The 18,009-nt window shown below is 40.3% G+C and overlaps 2 protein-coding genes and 1 long non-coding RNA gene across 3 annotated transcripts; 1 reads left to right on the plus strand and 2 right to left on the minus strand.

The window, feature by feature from the left end:
* Positions 1-2,397: 2,397 nt before the first annotated feature.
* LOC115752748 (putative cyclic nucleotide-gated ion channel 7) lies at positions 2,398-6,681 on the plus strand. Its single transcript, XM_030691086.2, has 7 exons — positions 2,398-2,520; positions 2,661-3,243; positions 3,740-3,952; positions 4,230-4,537; positions 4,792-4,903; positions 5,212-5,448; positions 5,526-6,681. The coding sequence occupies exons 1-7, from the start codon at positions 2,462-2,464 to the stop codon at positions 6,255-6,257; spliced, it is 2,244 nt and encodes a 747-aa protein (XP_030546946.1). The 5' UTR covers positions 2,398-2,461; the 3' UTR covers positions 6,258-6,681.
* On the minus strand, positions 4,539-5,302 carry LOC125313898. Its single transcript, XR_007197597.1, has 2 exons — positions 5,130-5,302; positions 4,539-5,021 (listed from the first exon to the last, which is right to left on the minus strand). It is a non-coding gene; the product is annotated as an uncharacterized LOC125313898 (long non-coding RNA).
* Positions 6,682-6,730: 49 nt separating the features above from the next.
* Positions 6,731-12,493, minus strand: LOC115752753 (protein LPA3). The gene is made up of 12 exons (XM_030691098.2): positions 12,021-12,493; positions 11,276-11,306; positions 10,864-10,956; positions 10,718-10,780; positions 9,356-9,467; positions 8,995-9,080; positions 8,613-8,671; positions 8,420-8,522; positions 8,273-8,333; positions 7,735-7,817; positions 7,568-7,648; positions 6,731-6,952 (listed from the first exon to the last, which is right to left on the minus strand). The coding sequence occupies exons 1-12, from the start codon at positions 12,383-12,385 to the stop codon at positions 6,893-6,895; spliced, it is 1,197 nt and encodes a 398-aa protein (XP_030546958.1). The 5' UTR covers positions 12,386-12,493; the 3' UTR covers positions 6,731-6,892.
* Between the last annotated feature and the right edge of the window lie 5,516 nt (positions 12,494-18,009).

Consider the following 18,009-nt stretch of genomic DNA (forward strand, 5'->3'; position numbering starts at 1 on the left):
ATTGAGCATGCCAAAGGATATATTTTTATACCAAGTTGTCCAAATCATTTGATCATATTACATTATCCTCAAAAGTACGGTGGGTTGTGTCCTGTTGAGATTCTAAAGGCCGGACAATAACAATTGAACTAATGGGAATTTGATAATAATGGAATTAAAAAAAAAAAAATTCAATGGGAAAGCAAGATCGTCGAAGAAAATATTTTCCTCCCATTAGGTCACTATTATTCTTGAGAGTCGTATTTGAAAAAGAGAAAACATCAATATTGAAACGGGAAAGGGGACGACTCTTGATAAGTTATTTTAACGAAACCCTAGCAGAGCACGGCATTTCCCCGATTAAATAATTCACTATAGTCAGAGGTGTGCCTTAAAATGTGGAATAGATTATGGACGTGCATGCCTTTGGACCGAGAATGTGATGTCCAAGAGAGAGAGAGAGAAAGCTTTTCCCACTAAGAAAAGAAGATCAAATTTAATCATCATGCTTTCGAAATTGCTATAATTATGTTCCGAAAAGGAGAATTTTATTTTATTTTTTTTGCTGATTTGGGAACTACGTGGTTGCATTTATCGAGCGGGGAAGTCCCAAGCCCTTGAAAGAAAGCTTTCCTCCCCCCACCCAAAAAAAAGGTTTGACTAGAGACATAAGATGGATTAACAATGTGATTATGAATCTCCATCTGAAGTTTGGTGGTGGGCTTCTTGGGATGAGCTGGTGAACATCTTTTTTTTTTTTTTTTCAAGAGCCCTCATGGACAAAACTCACTTCGAACATGGGATGTTCTCTGGAAGCTTGTCATTTAGGTCACTTTCCATCAAAGTTTAGGACACGATTTCTGGCACATGCGGCGCTCTCCTTGTGGTCTTTCACGTGGTAATGTTTGATGCTCGAGGATGCTGCATGGGCTTCTTCCATTTGGTCTTGATTTTACTGAATTGGCTCGGAATAATATTTTTTTTTCGAATCGCGAGAGCGACCCAAATAAAGAGAATGCTGAAAAAAAAAAAAACATATTGCAGTTGTGCCAATTGAGTTTTAAAAATTTTACATTCGTGCCAAATCAATCCATCCGGCCAACTTTAATTGGCCATTGCTGATGTGGTAATTTTAATTTTAATATAATTTTTTTCTTCTTTTTCTTTTTTTTTTCTTCTCCTCCTTCCTTGGGGACCGACCTCGCTGGCCATTGGGGGCTCGGTTTCGCCTAGCAAAGGAGAGTTAGACCTCACCGGCTCTATCTTCTAGCCGGTCACCAACCCGGGGCCAGCCGGATGAAGAAGGAGAAAAGAAATTTTTCTCTCAAAAGGCACTTGAAACTTTCTCTCCAAAATTTAGGAAGTTAAGGTCAACAATTTATGCTTTTGAGAAGTTTGGAAATGACTAAGGTAAAATTTGGGATTAGACACATTTTCCATACAAGTAAACAAAAAATAGGTGGAAAAAAAAAAGAGTTGCCACGTGGCAGCAAGAGAACCGAGTTACATGTGATGGAATGGGAGCTCGTCTCAGAGGATCCTCCCGCGTCTTCGTAACTGCCATAACTGCAAACTCCCTCCATTTCCAAATTCTCTCTCTTTCTCCATCTCTCTCAAACCAAAGTAAGAACAAAAGATTACGACTTGATATCCAGCAATTCAGATTATATTACCTCATGTCTGATCATCGACGTGTGGATTCTAATTCTAATCAAGGGTCAGTGCTCTAACCCCCCTCCAAAGCGCTCTCTATTGCTGAAATCATCTCTCGTTGAACAATTCCTGTTACCCCGATTGTTTCGTTTTTTCATTACAAATCCTGCATGTTCCTTCAAGTTTCAGGGAAAAGTTCAATTGATGGGCTATGGCAATGTGAATCTCATTTCTGGGTTTTGACCAGCATTTCGCGAGGACGTGTCCGTTCGATCATAGTATTTCGTTGCCCGAGATGCATATGAAATTCGCTATTTTTTGTCGGGACGAGTTGCAGTGACAGAAGTGCATTGAGTTCTTGTTCCTTGAAAACTGTTGCTAGGCCTGGTGATCCAGGGGTGTAGAATGGATCGAGCGTATATGTGAATTTGTTCTGAGATTCCGAAGGATCTTTTAAAAGTATTGGTTTGAGGAGTCTTTTGAGGGATTCAATCTGAAATGCCCCATACAGTTGGAAGGAAATTAACCAACCAAAGGGCACAGTTTTTAGTAGTTTTGATTCTCAAGCTTTTCATCTGCAATCATACATCAGCAAGTAACATCAACACGCGGCACTCATTTTGATTTGGTTCCTCGACATGCGAGGTCGGATGTAATAGTGTCTCGAACATTTTATATCGTTTGTTATTAGGTGGAATTTGCCAATGGCTCTACACCTTCACGAGTGCATTTAGCATTTTTTGGCGTTCTTCCACAGGTGGCAGTTGGATCTCAGCTTCTCTCTGAGTTTGTAATTAAGACATGCTATTATGTGAACAATCTCAATACGATGTTTGAGTGTGGTTACAAGTCGCAGTATATCGGAGGCCAAAGAGAGAAGTTTGTAAGGTATGAAATTTGATAACTTTTTCAGTTTGCTCTAACTCGGTTTGGCTAAATCTCAGGCATTGAAGTGAGAACTGAGGTAACGTTTTTTTTTTTTCATTTCTCATGTTGTCATTTGATCCAGAGCAATATGGTTCCTGTAGGTTGGATGATTTGGATTCTACAGTATCAATGTCCTCTCATGCCGGTGGGATGAAAGGATATGGCTTCAATTTCGCTGGGCTGCTCCGTACTGGTCGTGCGAGGAACAGCGCATCGAAATCATTCAGAGTAGGTGTGAAAAAGGGCTCGGAAGGACTTAGGGCCTTCGGTAAATCAATTAGATACGGGGTCAGCCGCGCAGTGTTCCCGGAAGATCTCAAAGTATCCGAGAAGAATATATTCGATCCCCAAGACAAGTCCCTTCAGTTCTGGAACAAACTCTTTGTCATGTCATGTATTCTTGCGGTGTCCGTCGACCCTTTGTTTTTCTATCTTCCTGTGTTCAATACCTCGAATTGCCTCGGCATAGATAAAGGTTTAGCAGCTCTAATCACGACGGTCAGGACAATTCTTGATGTCTTTTACCTTATTCGGATGGGTTTCCAGTTCCGTACTGCGTACATTGCACCATCGTCGCGAGTTTTTGGACGAGGTGAACTGGTGATTGATCCTGCGCAGATAGCTATGCGCTATTTAAAGCGCTATTTCATAGTGGATCTGCTTGCTGTTATACCGGCACCACAGGTTTGAGAAACTTCAAATTCCTAGTTACTGGTCTATATCTAATTTCCTTTGTCATAAAGTTTTTAATTTCTCTCACCTTTAGTTTCCCTTCGTATCGTCATTCAATCTTCGCATCTGTTTTGTGTTTATGGTTGAATTTCCTTCCTAAATTTGCTTGTGCTCTTTCATGATTTTTGTATCTTCTTACTTGGTTTGTATTACTAGTATAAAATGCATGGACATGATAAGCTTTGTGAACGTCGTTCTGAAAGATTTTGCGACTTGAATTCATAATTTGGAAAAGGGCATGTAAAAAATTAACCATTTGCCTCCCTCTATTAACTCCTGTTCTTGCTTCCGCTTCATTCATGATGTCTTTATATTGCAGTACAGTGAAGATATGAGTAAATCCATATCTTTCGCTTCCCATGTAGATATCTTTGCTTCTTAAAGTTCTGATATGATTCACTAGAAGGCAGTTTTTCCTTTCCTAAAATAGCACTCCCAATCTGTTCAGATTGTGGTGTGGAAATTTCTTCAGAGATCAAAAGGTTCAGAGGTGCTGAATACCAAGCATGCACTGTTAAATCTTGTCTTCGTTCAATATATTCCGAGGTTCGTCCGCTTTATACCTCTCACATCAGAAGTCAAGAAGACAGCAGGTGTTTTCGCTGAAAGTGCTTGGGCCGGTGCGGCGTATTATCTACTTTGGTACCTGCTAGCTAGTCATGTAAGATGTAGTTCCTGCTGCAAAATTTTTAGCCTCCACATCTAATCTGATGCAGATTATCTTCTTTCATTCAAAATAATTCCGATGCATTCCTATAACATTCTTATCGATATGTTAGTTGTAAAAAACATAAACTGAGGATTTTATCTCATGAAGTTTCTACTTCTACCAATCTGATGATTTTTCCTCTTAAAGCTTGTTTGTTTACTGGAAAAGAGGATAGGTAATTTAACCAATCTTTGCTGCATTCTCGTACATTTGTGATGGACATTTCCAGATATTCGGGGCTTTGTGGTACTTACTAGCTGTGGAACGCAAGGACACATGCTGGCAGAAAGCCTGTGCAGAAACAAGACCCACATGCATGAAAGAATTCTTGTACTGTGGCAATAAGCATATGCAAGGATACGAGGAGTGGAGAGAAATCATGGGAGATGTTCTCGGAAGAAAATGCAACGTTGCGGATGAGAATTTACCCTTCAACTTTGGAATATACACTCAGGCCATGTCTTCCGACATAGTTGCATCGAGGAACTTCTTCTCGAAATTCTTTTATTGTCTATGGTGGGGCCTGCAGAACTTGAGGTTTGCTTTCTGTTCAATCTCTGATATGATCTTCTAGTTCGCCTTTTGCAGTTGATAAAATTTCCACCATAGTTTTTAGGATGCTTCTGCACAGTTAGAGCTTTAGGATTTGACCAGTGCGACTGTGACATGACACCTTTGAATTACCATTTGGTCTTTGATCAGGACGGAGACAACCATTTTATACACTCAACTGTTGCCTTAAGTACTAAAGCTGAAGATTAGAATTTGACATCCTGATCTTATCTTTACAGTACACTCGGGCAGGGGCTCCAAACAAGCACATATACCGGTGAAGTCCTCTTCTCCATTGCGCTGGCAATTTCTGGCCTCATCCTCTTTGCACTTCTAATTGGAAATATGCAGGTATACAGGATTTTATACGATGAGTGGTTACTGTCAGTATTCGCAAATGCATTACATGAACAACCATGGTTGTTTGATTGACTTAGAAATTGTTTTCTATATCTGGCACTTACTGTTACTGCCATGTACACCACTGTTAGAAGATATAACTAAGGTTGAACACTACATGATGATTGTAAGAAAGCAGAAGCATTAGCTCTACTATCTGTAGAAGTGAAAAGGACACCTTTTTACGCTGGTAACTAAGGGCAATGAATAGGCGGTGGTACACTATAGCTCTGATGTTGGAGTTACTGTTATTACAACAGACCTACCTTCAGTCTCTGACTGTCCGTCTGGAGGAAATGAGGATAAAGAGGCGTGACTCCGAGCAATGGATGCATCATCGATTGCTTCCACAGGATCTCCGAGAACGAGTTCGGCGTTACGATCAATACAAGTGGTTAGAAACACGTGGAGTAGATGAAGAGAGCTTGGTCCAGAGTCTACCGAAGGACCTGAGGAGGGACATCAAGAGGCATCTTTGTCTGAATTTGGTTAGAAGGGTAAGCAAACCATTCATCACCCATCTTCCTGATTTTGTTTTCTTAAGAGAAATGTTTTTGAGCAATCCCTTATGTAGGTTCCACTATTTGCCAATATGGATGAGCGCTTACTTGATGCGATCTGTGAGCGGCTGAAGCCGAGTTTGTACACTGAAAGTACTTACATAGTGAGGGAGGGGGACCCAGTTGATGAGATGATGTTCATTATACGTGGACGACTGGAAAGCGTAACCACCGATGGCGGGAGGAGTGGATTTTATAACAGAGGATTACTGAAAGAAGGCGACTTTTGTGGAGAGGAACTTCTGACCTGGGCATTGGACCCTAAAGCGGGTGCCAATTTGCCTTCGTCGACTCGGACTGTGAGGGCTTTGACAGAGGTGGAGGCATTTGCATTAGAAGCAGAAGAGTTGAAGTTCGTTGCAAGTCAGTTCAGGCGACTCCACAGTAGACAGGTTCAACACACGTTCCGCTTCTATTCACAGCAATGGAGGACTTGGGCTGCCTGCTTTATACAATCAGCATGGCGGCGTTATATGAGAAGGAAAAACGCTGAGCTTCGGCGGCTCGAAGAGGAAGAGGAGGAGGAGGACTACAGTGAAGAAGATGATGACGAAGATGAGAGGGCTTTAGTCGGTCAGAGTTCATTTGGAGGTAATTCATCGACTTTTGCTGCAACGATACTTGCATCTCGCTTTGCAGCGAATGCTCTTCGGGGCCACAAACTGCGAACCGTGTCAAGTTCCAAGGGGGTAGCAAAATTACAAAAGCCTCCAGAACCTGATTTTACTGGTTCTGATTTGGAGTAATGTTGTGAGTATCCTAGAAGATGGAAATAGCAAAGTCGATTCGCTCATTAGGGTGGTTTTACCATGTAAATTGATCTCCAAGTGTAAAATTTGGAGCTAGGGCAAGAGTCTGATAGTGAAACACCTTACTGCCTTTATGTTCACATAGAGATGAAGTTCAAGATGGGATGGGAAAATGTTTCCTGTGGGAGTATTTTGATCATTGTATCAACACAGCAGAAATAATATGTCAGCCATCTCCTGATAAAAATTAAAATTAGGTTTCACGCCGGTTGTTGATTTCTCGCAAGTCCAACACTTGCATCAATTGACTACTAAAGGGCGACCTTTCAGTCCATTCATCTGAAATGGTAATCAGACACATAAATTCACATTTTGTGCATCAGTACGTACAACTTTTCGTTTCAGAACAATGTGAAAGGACACGTTGCCCAAAAGTCATTCAACCATAAAAAAAATGATTGTGCAGTGACGGTCAAAAGAATCAAGTAAAATATGTGAGGATATACCAAACAAAATAATCGAAGAGTTGCAAAAAGTAGGATCATATGACATGCAACGCCCAGTCCAGTTCGAGTGCATTTACCATTTACCTTCATCATTATAATCCTAGTCAAACTTTCTGTTGATGGAGCTCAACTACGCCATGCCGACGAAACTTCCAACTCTATGTCTTCTTCCCACCAAGTAGCAGTCTGCAATGCCAGATAACAAAGCTGTGGTGAACTTGAAAAAAAATTTCTATGGTCATCCAGCAGTTCACATATAAATCTGCAACGCTATTTCCTCGACGTACTCCCTGACTGATGGTTGGGTTTAAAAGATGCAGTCTCTAACATACGGAGGAGAAAAGGCTAAGGTGGAGACATAAATATAAGATCTATCACATTAGTCCAATAACAGCAAGATTTGTTTCAGAAATAAGACGTGTTGCAACATCAAAAAAATAAGAAATTTGAATCCATATAGAACAGAATTCGAAAATCATTTCTCTTTTCTTTTGATCTTTTCTTTTTAATCGTATCGAATCGAATCTATTTTTTGCACTGCATGAAAAGGGGGCATGCAAAAATGCAAGTTCTATAGTAGAGGTAGGTACTAAGTTAGGAACCCCTCATCGGATGCATTCTCCTAAATGAGCATGTTGAAATGAAACCCAAATCTAAGACATAATTTCATAAATAAAACGTTAAATGAACTGTTCCTGCCAACTTTATCTATAACACAGAAAAAGCGCTTTGCCTCCTCTCAGTGAGCAGGGTTAACTGGTATTATATCAATCAAGCAAAGCTCGGAAAGTTCATAATAACCTTGTAGCCTCTACGAAGAAATTCTAGTGAGCTTCCTTTCTCTTCTTGCAGTCCCAAGACCCTCAGTAGTTCTTCCTTGGTCTAAAGCAAAACAAAGTTATCAGTCTAAAAGCATAGAATAGGCATCAACCAGTATAAAACTCAGGCTGCATGAGAAGAGCTCATACTTCGCCTAGTGTAAAGCGCGTGGTACTCTCTGCCACGCACGCATATGAACCATCTGCTTGCTTAAGCATCACCTGCCATGGCCCTGGAAAAGTTTGAACTTAACTAAGATGTATGCACCAACGCAGTGGCTGAAACAGCTACTAAATTCGTCTATCATGATCAACATTTATCTTTCCATCTAAAATAAGGGAAGACATGTAAGAACCAGCAAGGATATTGAGTTCTTTTGGTTCACAGCACACTCAAGAGTGTCTAAGATGAAACAAAGTGATGGTAGACTTCTTCTAAGAACCTCCTTTTTAGCTCCAAATGTTAGCACTTTGACTTCTTTGACATTAGAAAAATCGTTTTTTTTAGAGTTCAGGGAAGATAAATTAGTACCATAGCCTTCATTTGATCCAACCACATTCTAATTCAAAATCATCATAATCTTCCTTCATGGTTCAAACCTAAGTCTGAAGAATTTTTTGGCTTCAGATAAATCCTTCACAAGATTGCTGCTATAAACCATGTAAAAGAGAGCCAACTATTGCATACCAGGATATTGGCGAAAAAGCGCTCCACTGAAATTGATAATGTAAGGTGCTACTGCAACTGTCTTGAGTTATAAACGAAAATCTACATTCAGTTGAATATTATAAGACAACTTAAAAAGAATATGATGCAGCAGCATAAGAGGAGTACCTTCGAGTAGTCTCTAGTTCTAATAAAGAACACTGCAGTGAACTGAGAAAGAAATCGGTAATGCAAATCTTTGCTTGGAAATCCCAGAATGCCTAAGTCAGCTCTGCACAAGTTTATTTCTTAGGACTTAGAGAATGTTTGGCATTTCCAGTACCATAGTGCAAACAGGTAGACCTACAACAGCAAGATTTACCGCAGGGTTTCAAGTTCCAAATTGAACAAGAGCGCTGGAGTTGACTTGGCAAATTGGCCCTGCCATATCAAATCAAGAGTAGGCACTCAGAATGATACGGAAGTAACTCTTTCATCGAAACACTACTTGGTAAAGATGATACCAACTGGAAATATCTTTGCTGAAGCAATAGAGATCCCTAGTAACATATACTAAACACTCCAGTTAAGACTTCAATTATGAATTCTTAGAAAATTTTCAAGACAATTTTCAAATAGGACAAACAGACAAAAAGATTCATCTGATCATAATAAATGCAGGTAATTAACGCATCAAAGCATGGATGATATAGGCCCAAGCTAGCAAGTACCACGAATGATATAACTTCAAAAGGATCTCATACCACATATTTTTCGATAACTGAAAGTTCACGAGTGCTGCAATTCAGGAACATATATAGTGTTGGGGGTACGTCTGACTTCCAGCGACCTGCATTTGAAGGCATGAGGAGATTTTTAACTGCAATATTTGATACAGAGATTGTCAAAACTGTTGGAAAGCATCATTAAGGTCAAAATCCAGGTCAAGCCAGACAAAAAAATCTTTTGGAGTGTCTTAAACTAATATAACCCTTGTACGCAGTGGGCACAGAAAAAGTAAGGGAACACAGGACTCAGAGCATTTTTGCTAGGGCAGAAATGAATTATCGGGAGTTAGTGTTTGTCCTTTGCTAGCAAACAATCATAACATGCTGTAAGCTCTACCTTCATTTTCATCCTCAAAGTCGAAATCCAGAGTATTCCTCACGGACTTAAAGAACGTAGTGACAGGGCCACTAGGTACATCATCCAGGGAACCAACTGTTATGCCATCAATCTGACAGAGTAGATTAAACTGAGTGTGCAGAATAGTTTGCTGAATTGAACATCAAATGCTCCTGGCTCGAGAAGTATCCACCAACCGTAGCTATGTAAAAAATCCATCTGATCACCATGGTAAACAATTGTCTGTTTTATACTTATACACCATTCAGCTATTCGATGACAACTTTTAGCTTCTTCGTGTTAATTAATTGAATTTTAAGTTACTAATCATTAAATGAAGCTGCTTCTTCTATTTTCTTTCCATTCTTGGAGCTAGAAGCTCTTTCTTTAGAATGAAAGATGGCCCCTAACTTATACCCAAAACTCCATGAAATTGTTTTCGAACCAAAATACCTCAAAAGAGCAAGCATGTGACCCAATTGGAGCTACACTTTCTGAGAATTGAGAAGTTCTACTTTAAGATGGAACTATGGCCCTCATGTTATGTTCCAAACTTCGTAAAGTTTTTTCAGAACCAAAATACACACATATGTAAGTAAATTTAATGATTAAAAAGCTAAAGCCTCACAAAGTCAAGCATTTGATCCAATTGGAGCTAAAACTTTCTTAGTCAGGATTTTTTTTTTTTGTTTTTTAAAGAATGAACTGTGACCCAAGCTTTGTGAAGTTTTTATGAAACCAAACTATGCAGAATAGTAAGTAAACTAGATGATTTGGAAGCTCTAAACCTGACAAGATCAAACACTTGACCTAATTGAAGCTAAACTTTCTTAGAAGTGAGAGTTCTTCCTTATAATCAACTACAGCTCTCAACGTTTTCTCCAAAGTTTGTGGAGCTCTTTTAAACCAAAATACTCACATTTATACGTATAAGGTGATTTGGAAGCTCTAAACCTCATAAGATCAAGCATGTGACCACTTGGAGCTAAACTTTCTTACAACTGAAAATTCTTCCTTTAGAATGGACAATGGTCCTCAAATTGTGCTTCAAACTTTATCTTCTTCTTAGAGATTCAGAATCCAACCAATTATAATTAAATTAGATGATTTGAAATCTCTAAACCTTACAAGATTTAGCAATTTCTATTTACTTTTTAGTCCATTTTTCATTTTGTTGCTATCATTTTACATACAATCCATGTCCTCCAATACTTGACCAAGCATCCATGCTATCTACTACCCAAAAAGAGAGCATGTTCACTTCTCAAGAAGATGAAACCAATGGCACAATAAAAATAAGCACAGAATTCGCCGCAAACAAGGACAATGCACAACAAGGAAATTTACTCATTTATTTGTTACCAAATCGAGAGCTGTCTTAAAAAGCTCGGTGGCTCTACGTTTCTCTGGCTTGTCCGGGAAAACCTGAAGTTACGTGAACTCTATAAGGTTCAATTTGTAACCACTCAAAAGTGGAAATGTTGCTACATAAGGGAGCTCATACTTACAATGCAGGCTCTGGTTTCCCTCTTCTCTTGAAGTTTCCTTACGACAGCCAATGCAAGTTGAATGTTTGCCTCAATGAAGTCATCTGAAGAGCCCTTCACATATTTAGGAAGTCGGAAACAATTACGTATAGAAAGTAATGAGGAGTTTATGATTCATCGACTGCAGTGACTTCACTAGACAAAAGAGTAGAATCGCTGATTGCATATCGATATTCACATAACTTGCGCTTAGTCATCATTTAGTTTAGTGGCTTCAGTTTAATGATAATCTCACTTAATTTTCAGAAAATTAGAATCCAATAAGAATCCATATAAAGCAAAGAGAGAAATGTCAAGTATGACTGATAGGGTAAAAGGCCACCTACAAGGTGATATTTAAAGCCTTCTTGAGTATAGAGGGGCAAAGAGGTACCTTAAAAGAAGACATATCGCTTGGCAAGGGCCTGCATAAGCATCAAATGAGACGGAAAAAGCAGAACTAAGTCAGAGGCCAATGTGAAAACTAATTTTGTTTCTAGTGCATGATGTGCAAAACCTTCAGAAATGCTGTAAGACCATATAATCTTTTGCCTTGGGATTCTGTAAATCTGATAAAGATATCAAAATATCGCCACGGAACAACAAACTACGAAGACAAGCATATATCAAAGAGCGCAATGCAGTCAGGGAACAATATTCGCAGGAAGGTCGAGCTTTTGCCAGCTTGCTAAGAGATGCTCACCCTTGTTAATAGTCAGTCATAACTTCACCATTTCACAGGAAGTTCAAATTTCCAACTTCATTTCTTTCTTTTTGTGGGGTTCAAGAGGATGACGAGGTGAAATCACTGGCATGATTAACTCCCGCAAGGATACCAAAAGACATGTTTTGACGCAAATCATGTGCCGTTAGTGATTCAATCTAACACATTTTAGAATGAACAACTGTAATCAACCCAAAAGGGGCACTTCTTTCCAAATCAACCAGAAGAAATAACACTATATGACAGGCTTGAAACTGCTGAGAGAAACATTAAAGTAGCACGTAAACATGGCCAGCAACTCAATCCTATCCTGAATGAACAGACTTGCATCAATCCCATCCGTTCAAAATCAACGACATAATCACAATTCGCAAATAACGAGAAGACAAGCAGAAAAAGGGAAGAAGAAATTTACGGGAAATCAATCTCCAGTCGGGTCTTGCCATCTTCGAGAGCGAAAGCGAGAGAATTGGCCGCATCGGCGACCAGGACCTCGTACGACTTGGGCTTGTAGAGGGCGACACCCCTCTTGGGGTCGGAGCTCGAAGGCGGCGACGACGACGTCGCAGCAGCAGGAGGAGGAGGAGCTCGTTCTCTCCTGTTGGCGCATCGGGCTCTTCTCCGGGTGCGTCGCTCCGGAGAGAAGTGAGAGGAGGGGGAGACAGAGGAGAGCGAAAGAGGAGGGCGGAGGAGAGAGACGGTGGGGTGCGGCGGCGGGGGGTGGAGCGACGGGGGAGGGGGAGAGGGAGAGGGAGAGGGAGAGAGGGACAGGAGAGCCATGAGGGGGAGGGCAATGGCCAGTCCCAGAAGCTCAGTGCGTCGAGTGAACGAGAGAGGAACCCATGGCCATGGAAAAGCAGAGGGCGGTGTGTGGTGCGTGTGGGATTTAGATCATACGACGAAGTTAACGATTAACGAACTTGGAGTGATTTTTAACCGAACCAACCGATTTCTGAGCGCCCTCTTCTTCTTCTTCTTCTTCTTCCCCGATTTCACCACCCAAAAAAGCTAGCAGACCAAATACTCGGTAGTCTTGATTTTTGTGGTACTACTAATATGTCTGCGTGCATGTATATGCGATAACAATTGGAAAAAATTTAATCGCATTGTCCATGAATCGCAGTTTCACATCGGATAGAACGGAAAATCTTTAAATAAGTCCGTTGAAAGTTTAAAAATTTATCACAAAAAGTGTAATTGAGTTATAAAACTTATTCCGTCCAATTTGGTTAACGAAAAAGCTGATGAGGCTTTTTATTATTATTATTTTCTTCATCATATTTAGTGATGACGTGGCTAAAAAGGCATTGTTTTGGTTCAAATTTGATCTTTAATTACAAATTTTATTTATAAATTAAAAACAAGCTAAATTGAGAAGTAAAAAAAAAAGAGAGAGAAATAAGGCGGGGAGGGCTATCTAATTTAGTTTTTTTTTCTAATTTAATTTAAACAAAATTTGTATTAAAATCGTATTTGAATCAAAACAACAATGTTTTAGTCTTATGTTTCATGTTTTAAACATATCATCACCATGTAGGAGAGATAATATATTAGAAAAAGTCATGTCAGTCAAGTTGCAAGGAGCTAACAAAAGGATTCTATTGCATTACTATGACAAGTTTTAAGATTTGATTGCATTTTTTTGTGTAAGTTTTAGGACTCAATTACATTTTCGCGACAAGTGTTAGGATTTTCAGCGCACTTATCTTTTTTTTTTTTTGGGTAGAAGAGAGGATTACAACAGTACACCTAAATACAAATCCTGAGGAGTCTCGGGCACACTTGCCCCGCTCTTCGCTCGGGGGCATCAACATTACACAGATCATGCTCAAAAGAAGCTGTACCCATATACGGGACATACACTGACAGATGAATGATTCCGCCCATCGGTGCGCTTGTTAGCCTCCCCGTAGAACGCGGGAGATTTTCCATCCTTCGAGATGGGCGATCGATGTCCCGCCATTTCACGAGAATATGAATCAGTTTAAGACCTAGCAATATTCTGATTCCTGGAGAATCCGACGATGTTGACTGCACCCGATTCGAGTTTCAAACTATGAGACATTGCAAGATGAGGCCCCGTTCAATCCCCTCTGAGGGCCACAACTTCGAACATGGTAACGGAGGTATAGCCCAGATTATGAGCTGAGCGAACCCCTTTTACCCATTCCCCTATGCTGTCGTGCAGTGCCCCATCAGTATGATTCCATTAGATTGGTTTTGTTCTTTCAAAGATCAAGAAGCGACCCTTAACAGAACTCTTATTGACAACAACATTTTCCGCAACTTTGCAAAGATTAGTGTCAACAAATGTCGGAAAAGGGCGAGGAGGGTTTAAAACCACAATCGCTTGATCCGGAGACACCATAGAGCCAGAAGAAAGACCGACTCTTCACGGGGTCTCGGTCAACTTACAAAGCTCCTTGGACCTAGAATTCTCTCGGATCTGATCCCATTGCGCGTTACGAAAGGAGTGTTGCAGACTAAAGTGGCTGGCACATTCATTCAACCTGTGCAACACATCGGCAGCCACAGGGCAACTGCGCAGTGTGTGCGCAATGGATTCTGGAGCCTGGTGACATAGGCCGCATGCCCCGTCCATCCCCATTCTCTGCTAACAAGAATGCATTTCGCAGCAATCCCATTATCGAGACATTCCCGAATTGAATGCTGAATCTTTAGTATAGTTTCCAATACCCAAATCCGTTTCCATCCTCTCTCGACCCCTGTCGACTCTTTTGCCAAGTATCTGCAATCTCATAAGCTGACTTTAGTGAGAAGTTCCCAAATCCTAGACTAAGTTCCAGCAAACCGTCTCCATCTCATCCGTATGATACGTGGGCACCCTATAAACGGTGCTAAGGATTTGTCTTATAATCACTCACTTTCTTGCTTAGCACATGCTCCCGCGTTGGCCCTTTATCACTCTGGACAGGGGCCCCGTTCCCATCCAACTCGGTTTCCAGTTAACTTGATACCACCCGAAGGCTCGAAAGGATCAAGTTCACCTCCATGCAGAAGACTGGTAGTGCTCGAACTAGATATGCATTCCATGATCAGTTTCTATCCAAATGTCCGGGAACTTACAGGTGATCAGCGTATTTCCGATGATGTCCCAGTCGAGCCTATTGTAAGTTTTCTCGAGGCCGGTTTTCTATAGCCACATGATACTCAAAGTTAATTGAAAATTTAATCGCAAAAGAAATGATAAGTCACTTGAATAAGGCGTCGGTGGTGATTTCATAAAAGTGTCGGTCCTTACAGACAAGCTACTCGGGAATCACGTGATAAATGACTTCTTTTTACGAGCAGTTTTTTTTTTTTTTTTTAATTTCTCAATCTAAAGAGATTTTTCATTAAACATACAGAATTCAGCACGCATTGCTGTTAGTCGGAACAAATGTACTCAGCACAAACACAGCCAAGGGATTAAAACTCCGTAGGCAACTATTTTCCTTGTGTTCTCCTTTAAGGCCACAGCTTATAGGTCATTTAGCGAACGCATAATCCTCGTACCTAATCCTACCGGCCACAAGCTGGACATGAGCTCCGACGGCATTTGGGCATTGACGAACTGCAGTTTGATGAGCACAGTGCATGCAATCACCGCAGCCGGATTGCGAGAGCTTCCATTAACAGTTTCTGTGTCCTAGACAGTCCTCTTGCTGTCCAGACGCTGGTTTAAATAGTCGTGGCCCGACATAGACAGTTCCTGAACTAGATCTCCCAAAGCCTCAACCACCAGATATCCGGACTCGGTCCACGGTACGTGCGTTAGAACGCTACAGCTACTGTACATCACAGTCATGTTCGTAAGACCTCTCGCAGTTCTGCAAATGCACTGGAGCCATGTTAAGACGGCTGTGATTCTCTGAAACAGCGCCATGCGACGAGTCTTCGTTTGAAATTTTCCCCAAGACTTCTTCGCATCTTCAAACTTCTAGTGCAGCTCAAGAGTCCATGAAACATCAGTACACATATATAAGATAGGCTTCTTGCGCAATCCCCGTCATATTTCATCCTGAGCTAACTCTTCATTCCATCTAAAACACGACCATATCTTACCACCCCACCTCTGAGAATCTGTCGTGGTTGACACTGCGGTCGAAACCATTCTGGCCTCCAATGTCTTGACTTGAGTGTCTTCCGAGATTAAGGCCAGAAGGGTGCCTGTAGCCGTAGGTAGTTTACTTTCTTGACGAAACCAATCGATGAGTACTATGTTATGTGGAGTGCACCCATCGGTAACCGAAGCTTATTAGCTGGAGACGATTGCGACTCGCGGAGCAACCATGAAAGTGCGAAACTCCATGAAAAGAGCAAGACCGCAAAGAAAATGAAGAACTATCACGTGTTGATTAATAACATTAATTAGAAAACCCGTGATTGAGTGTAAGGAGGAGTGAGGAATCAAACCCGACGTTTCCGCCCCTAATATCGTAGAACTTTCGCCAGACTAGTGCGAATTTCCGAGACTAATGAATGCTCATGGAGATAATTGTCCAAAAAGTCCTAAGCATATTGTACGGCAGTCAATTCCGTTCTGAACCTTTTGACGATTTGTTAATTTAATCATATACCCATTATTTGGATAATTAGACGAAAGGATTATATTGGCAAAATATCAAAAGGTTTAGGAATAAATTAATAAATCGTCAAAAAGTTTAGGACTAGATTGTCACAATTAAAAGGTTGAGGATTAACTTTGCAAATCGTAAAGAGTGAGAACTAAGTTGTCACAATTGAAAAGTTTGAGACTGAATTGACCGCCGATAATAGGTTTAGGATTTTTTTGACAATTTTCTCGCTAGTGGTGTTAGGCTTTACAATTGCAAAGTCTTTGCTCAGTCTCAAATCAAAAGTAGTTATTGTTGTTAGCTGCCAAATGGGTGCACTGGGCCGCATTTGGGTCGGGTCGAAAACGATCCTACCAATATCGACTCATTTAATTTATTTTAACCCATTTACATGCTACACAAATTTAGCGACTCATACACGATCCAACTCATTGTGGTAAACACTTCAATGTTAAAATCTAATTTAGAAAAAAAATATTTTTTATTCATTTTTAAAGATATATATATAAATATTGCAAAAATAAAATTTTATATTTTTTAAAATGAAAATAGTTATCTTAGCTAATTCATTTATGACATATTTAAAACCCATTTAGGACCCATAAGAAACTCATTTATGATCCACTTAGCTTGTTTTGACAACCTATTTATGACCCATCACTATTAAATATGGATCAAATATGGGTTTTAGGCCCATTTTACCACCTGTTACTGACATATTGAAACTTACTTTTATGAATGAAAAGCTATTGCGATATTCTTACTGTTACAATATTTGTACATTTTACAAGGTTCTATTTTGGTACCACTTAGTATTTTTATTTTTGAAAATACACGGTGTGGTCCCTTATTTCAGCAAAATTGTCCATCTATTTACCATTTTGTCATTTTCCTTTCTAGTAAAAACACATCTATCCTTCTTTCACATACACCCACACGATACCTCTCTCTCCCTGTCGCAGCCATGACATCTGGAACATGTCTCACGGTCATGGCCAGGCCGCCAGATCTAGACCGATATGCAAGGGGAGTCATGGATATCAATGACGCGCTCCGGCTTTGCACCCCGGGATTTTAATTTTAAAGTGCTCCGAACAAGGCCTGAATCCATAATCACGAAAAGAGGAGCACATTCCTCCTATTATTTGAGCCGACATCTTATTGGCAATCCGGAAAGAAAACTAAACTGTTCTTTCCGGATATGTACACCGGCAGCACGGGCGAATTCCCTCGTTCATGTAAATTGTACAGAACAAAAACAAAACAACCAAAGAAGAGCACCTCCAAAGTTTACATTTGGTCATTAAATAGCATTTCGTACCATAACGTGCAGAAATCGGAAAAGCACTATCGTCTTATCGGCAAACCACTTTGCGCTGCAGCTTTTTTTTTTTTTTTTGGCTTTGATTCTCTTTCGTGGTTTCCAGCGTAGGAAGATGCTGCAGAATCAGTGGATGTCTGATGTGGAACGCATCGCTTTTGTGGGCATGATCGTTTCAACGAGGATGTTTCAGTGCAAAAGCAAAAGCCGAAAGCCCCTCAGCAGTGACAAAGATCTTTTTGCTGGAATTATTTGAGTCCCGTTCCCCGGATGTTCAGTCTTCTTTTTGTCAGCTGATGTTAACCCATCTAGGAAAAGGAATTGATAGGACTAATGCATCTGTAAAATGAACCATTCAAGTCATAAGCTTTTTAAATTCGCGAAAATACATCCTTTTTCGTGAGAAACTTCAAATGCCAGCAGCTATTGCCTCAATTCAGCGTAACAAATGAAAATAAATTAATTGCACGATTATGGTAACATCCATGTTAAAATCCTGAATTGAA

Source organism: Rhodamnia argentea, chromosome 2 (assembly GCF_020921035.1).
Source record: "Rhodamnia argentea isolate NSW1041297 chromosome 2, ASM2092103v1, whole genome shotgun sequence".
Taxonomy (NCBI): Eukaryota; Viridiplantae; Streptophyta; class Magnoliopsida; order Myrtales; family Myrtaceae; genus Rhodamnia; species Rhodamnia argentea.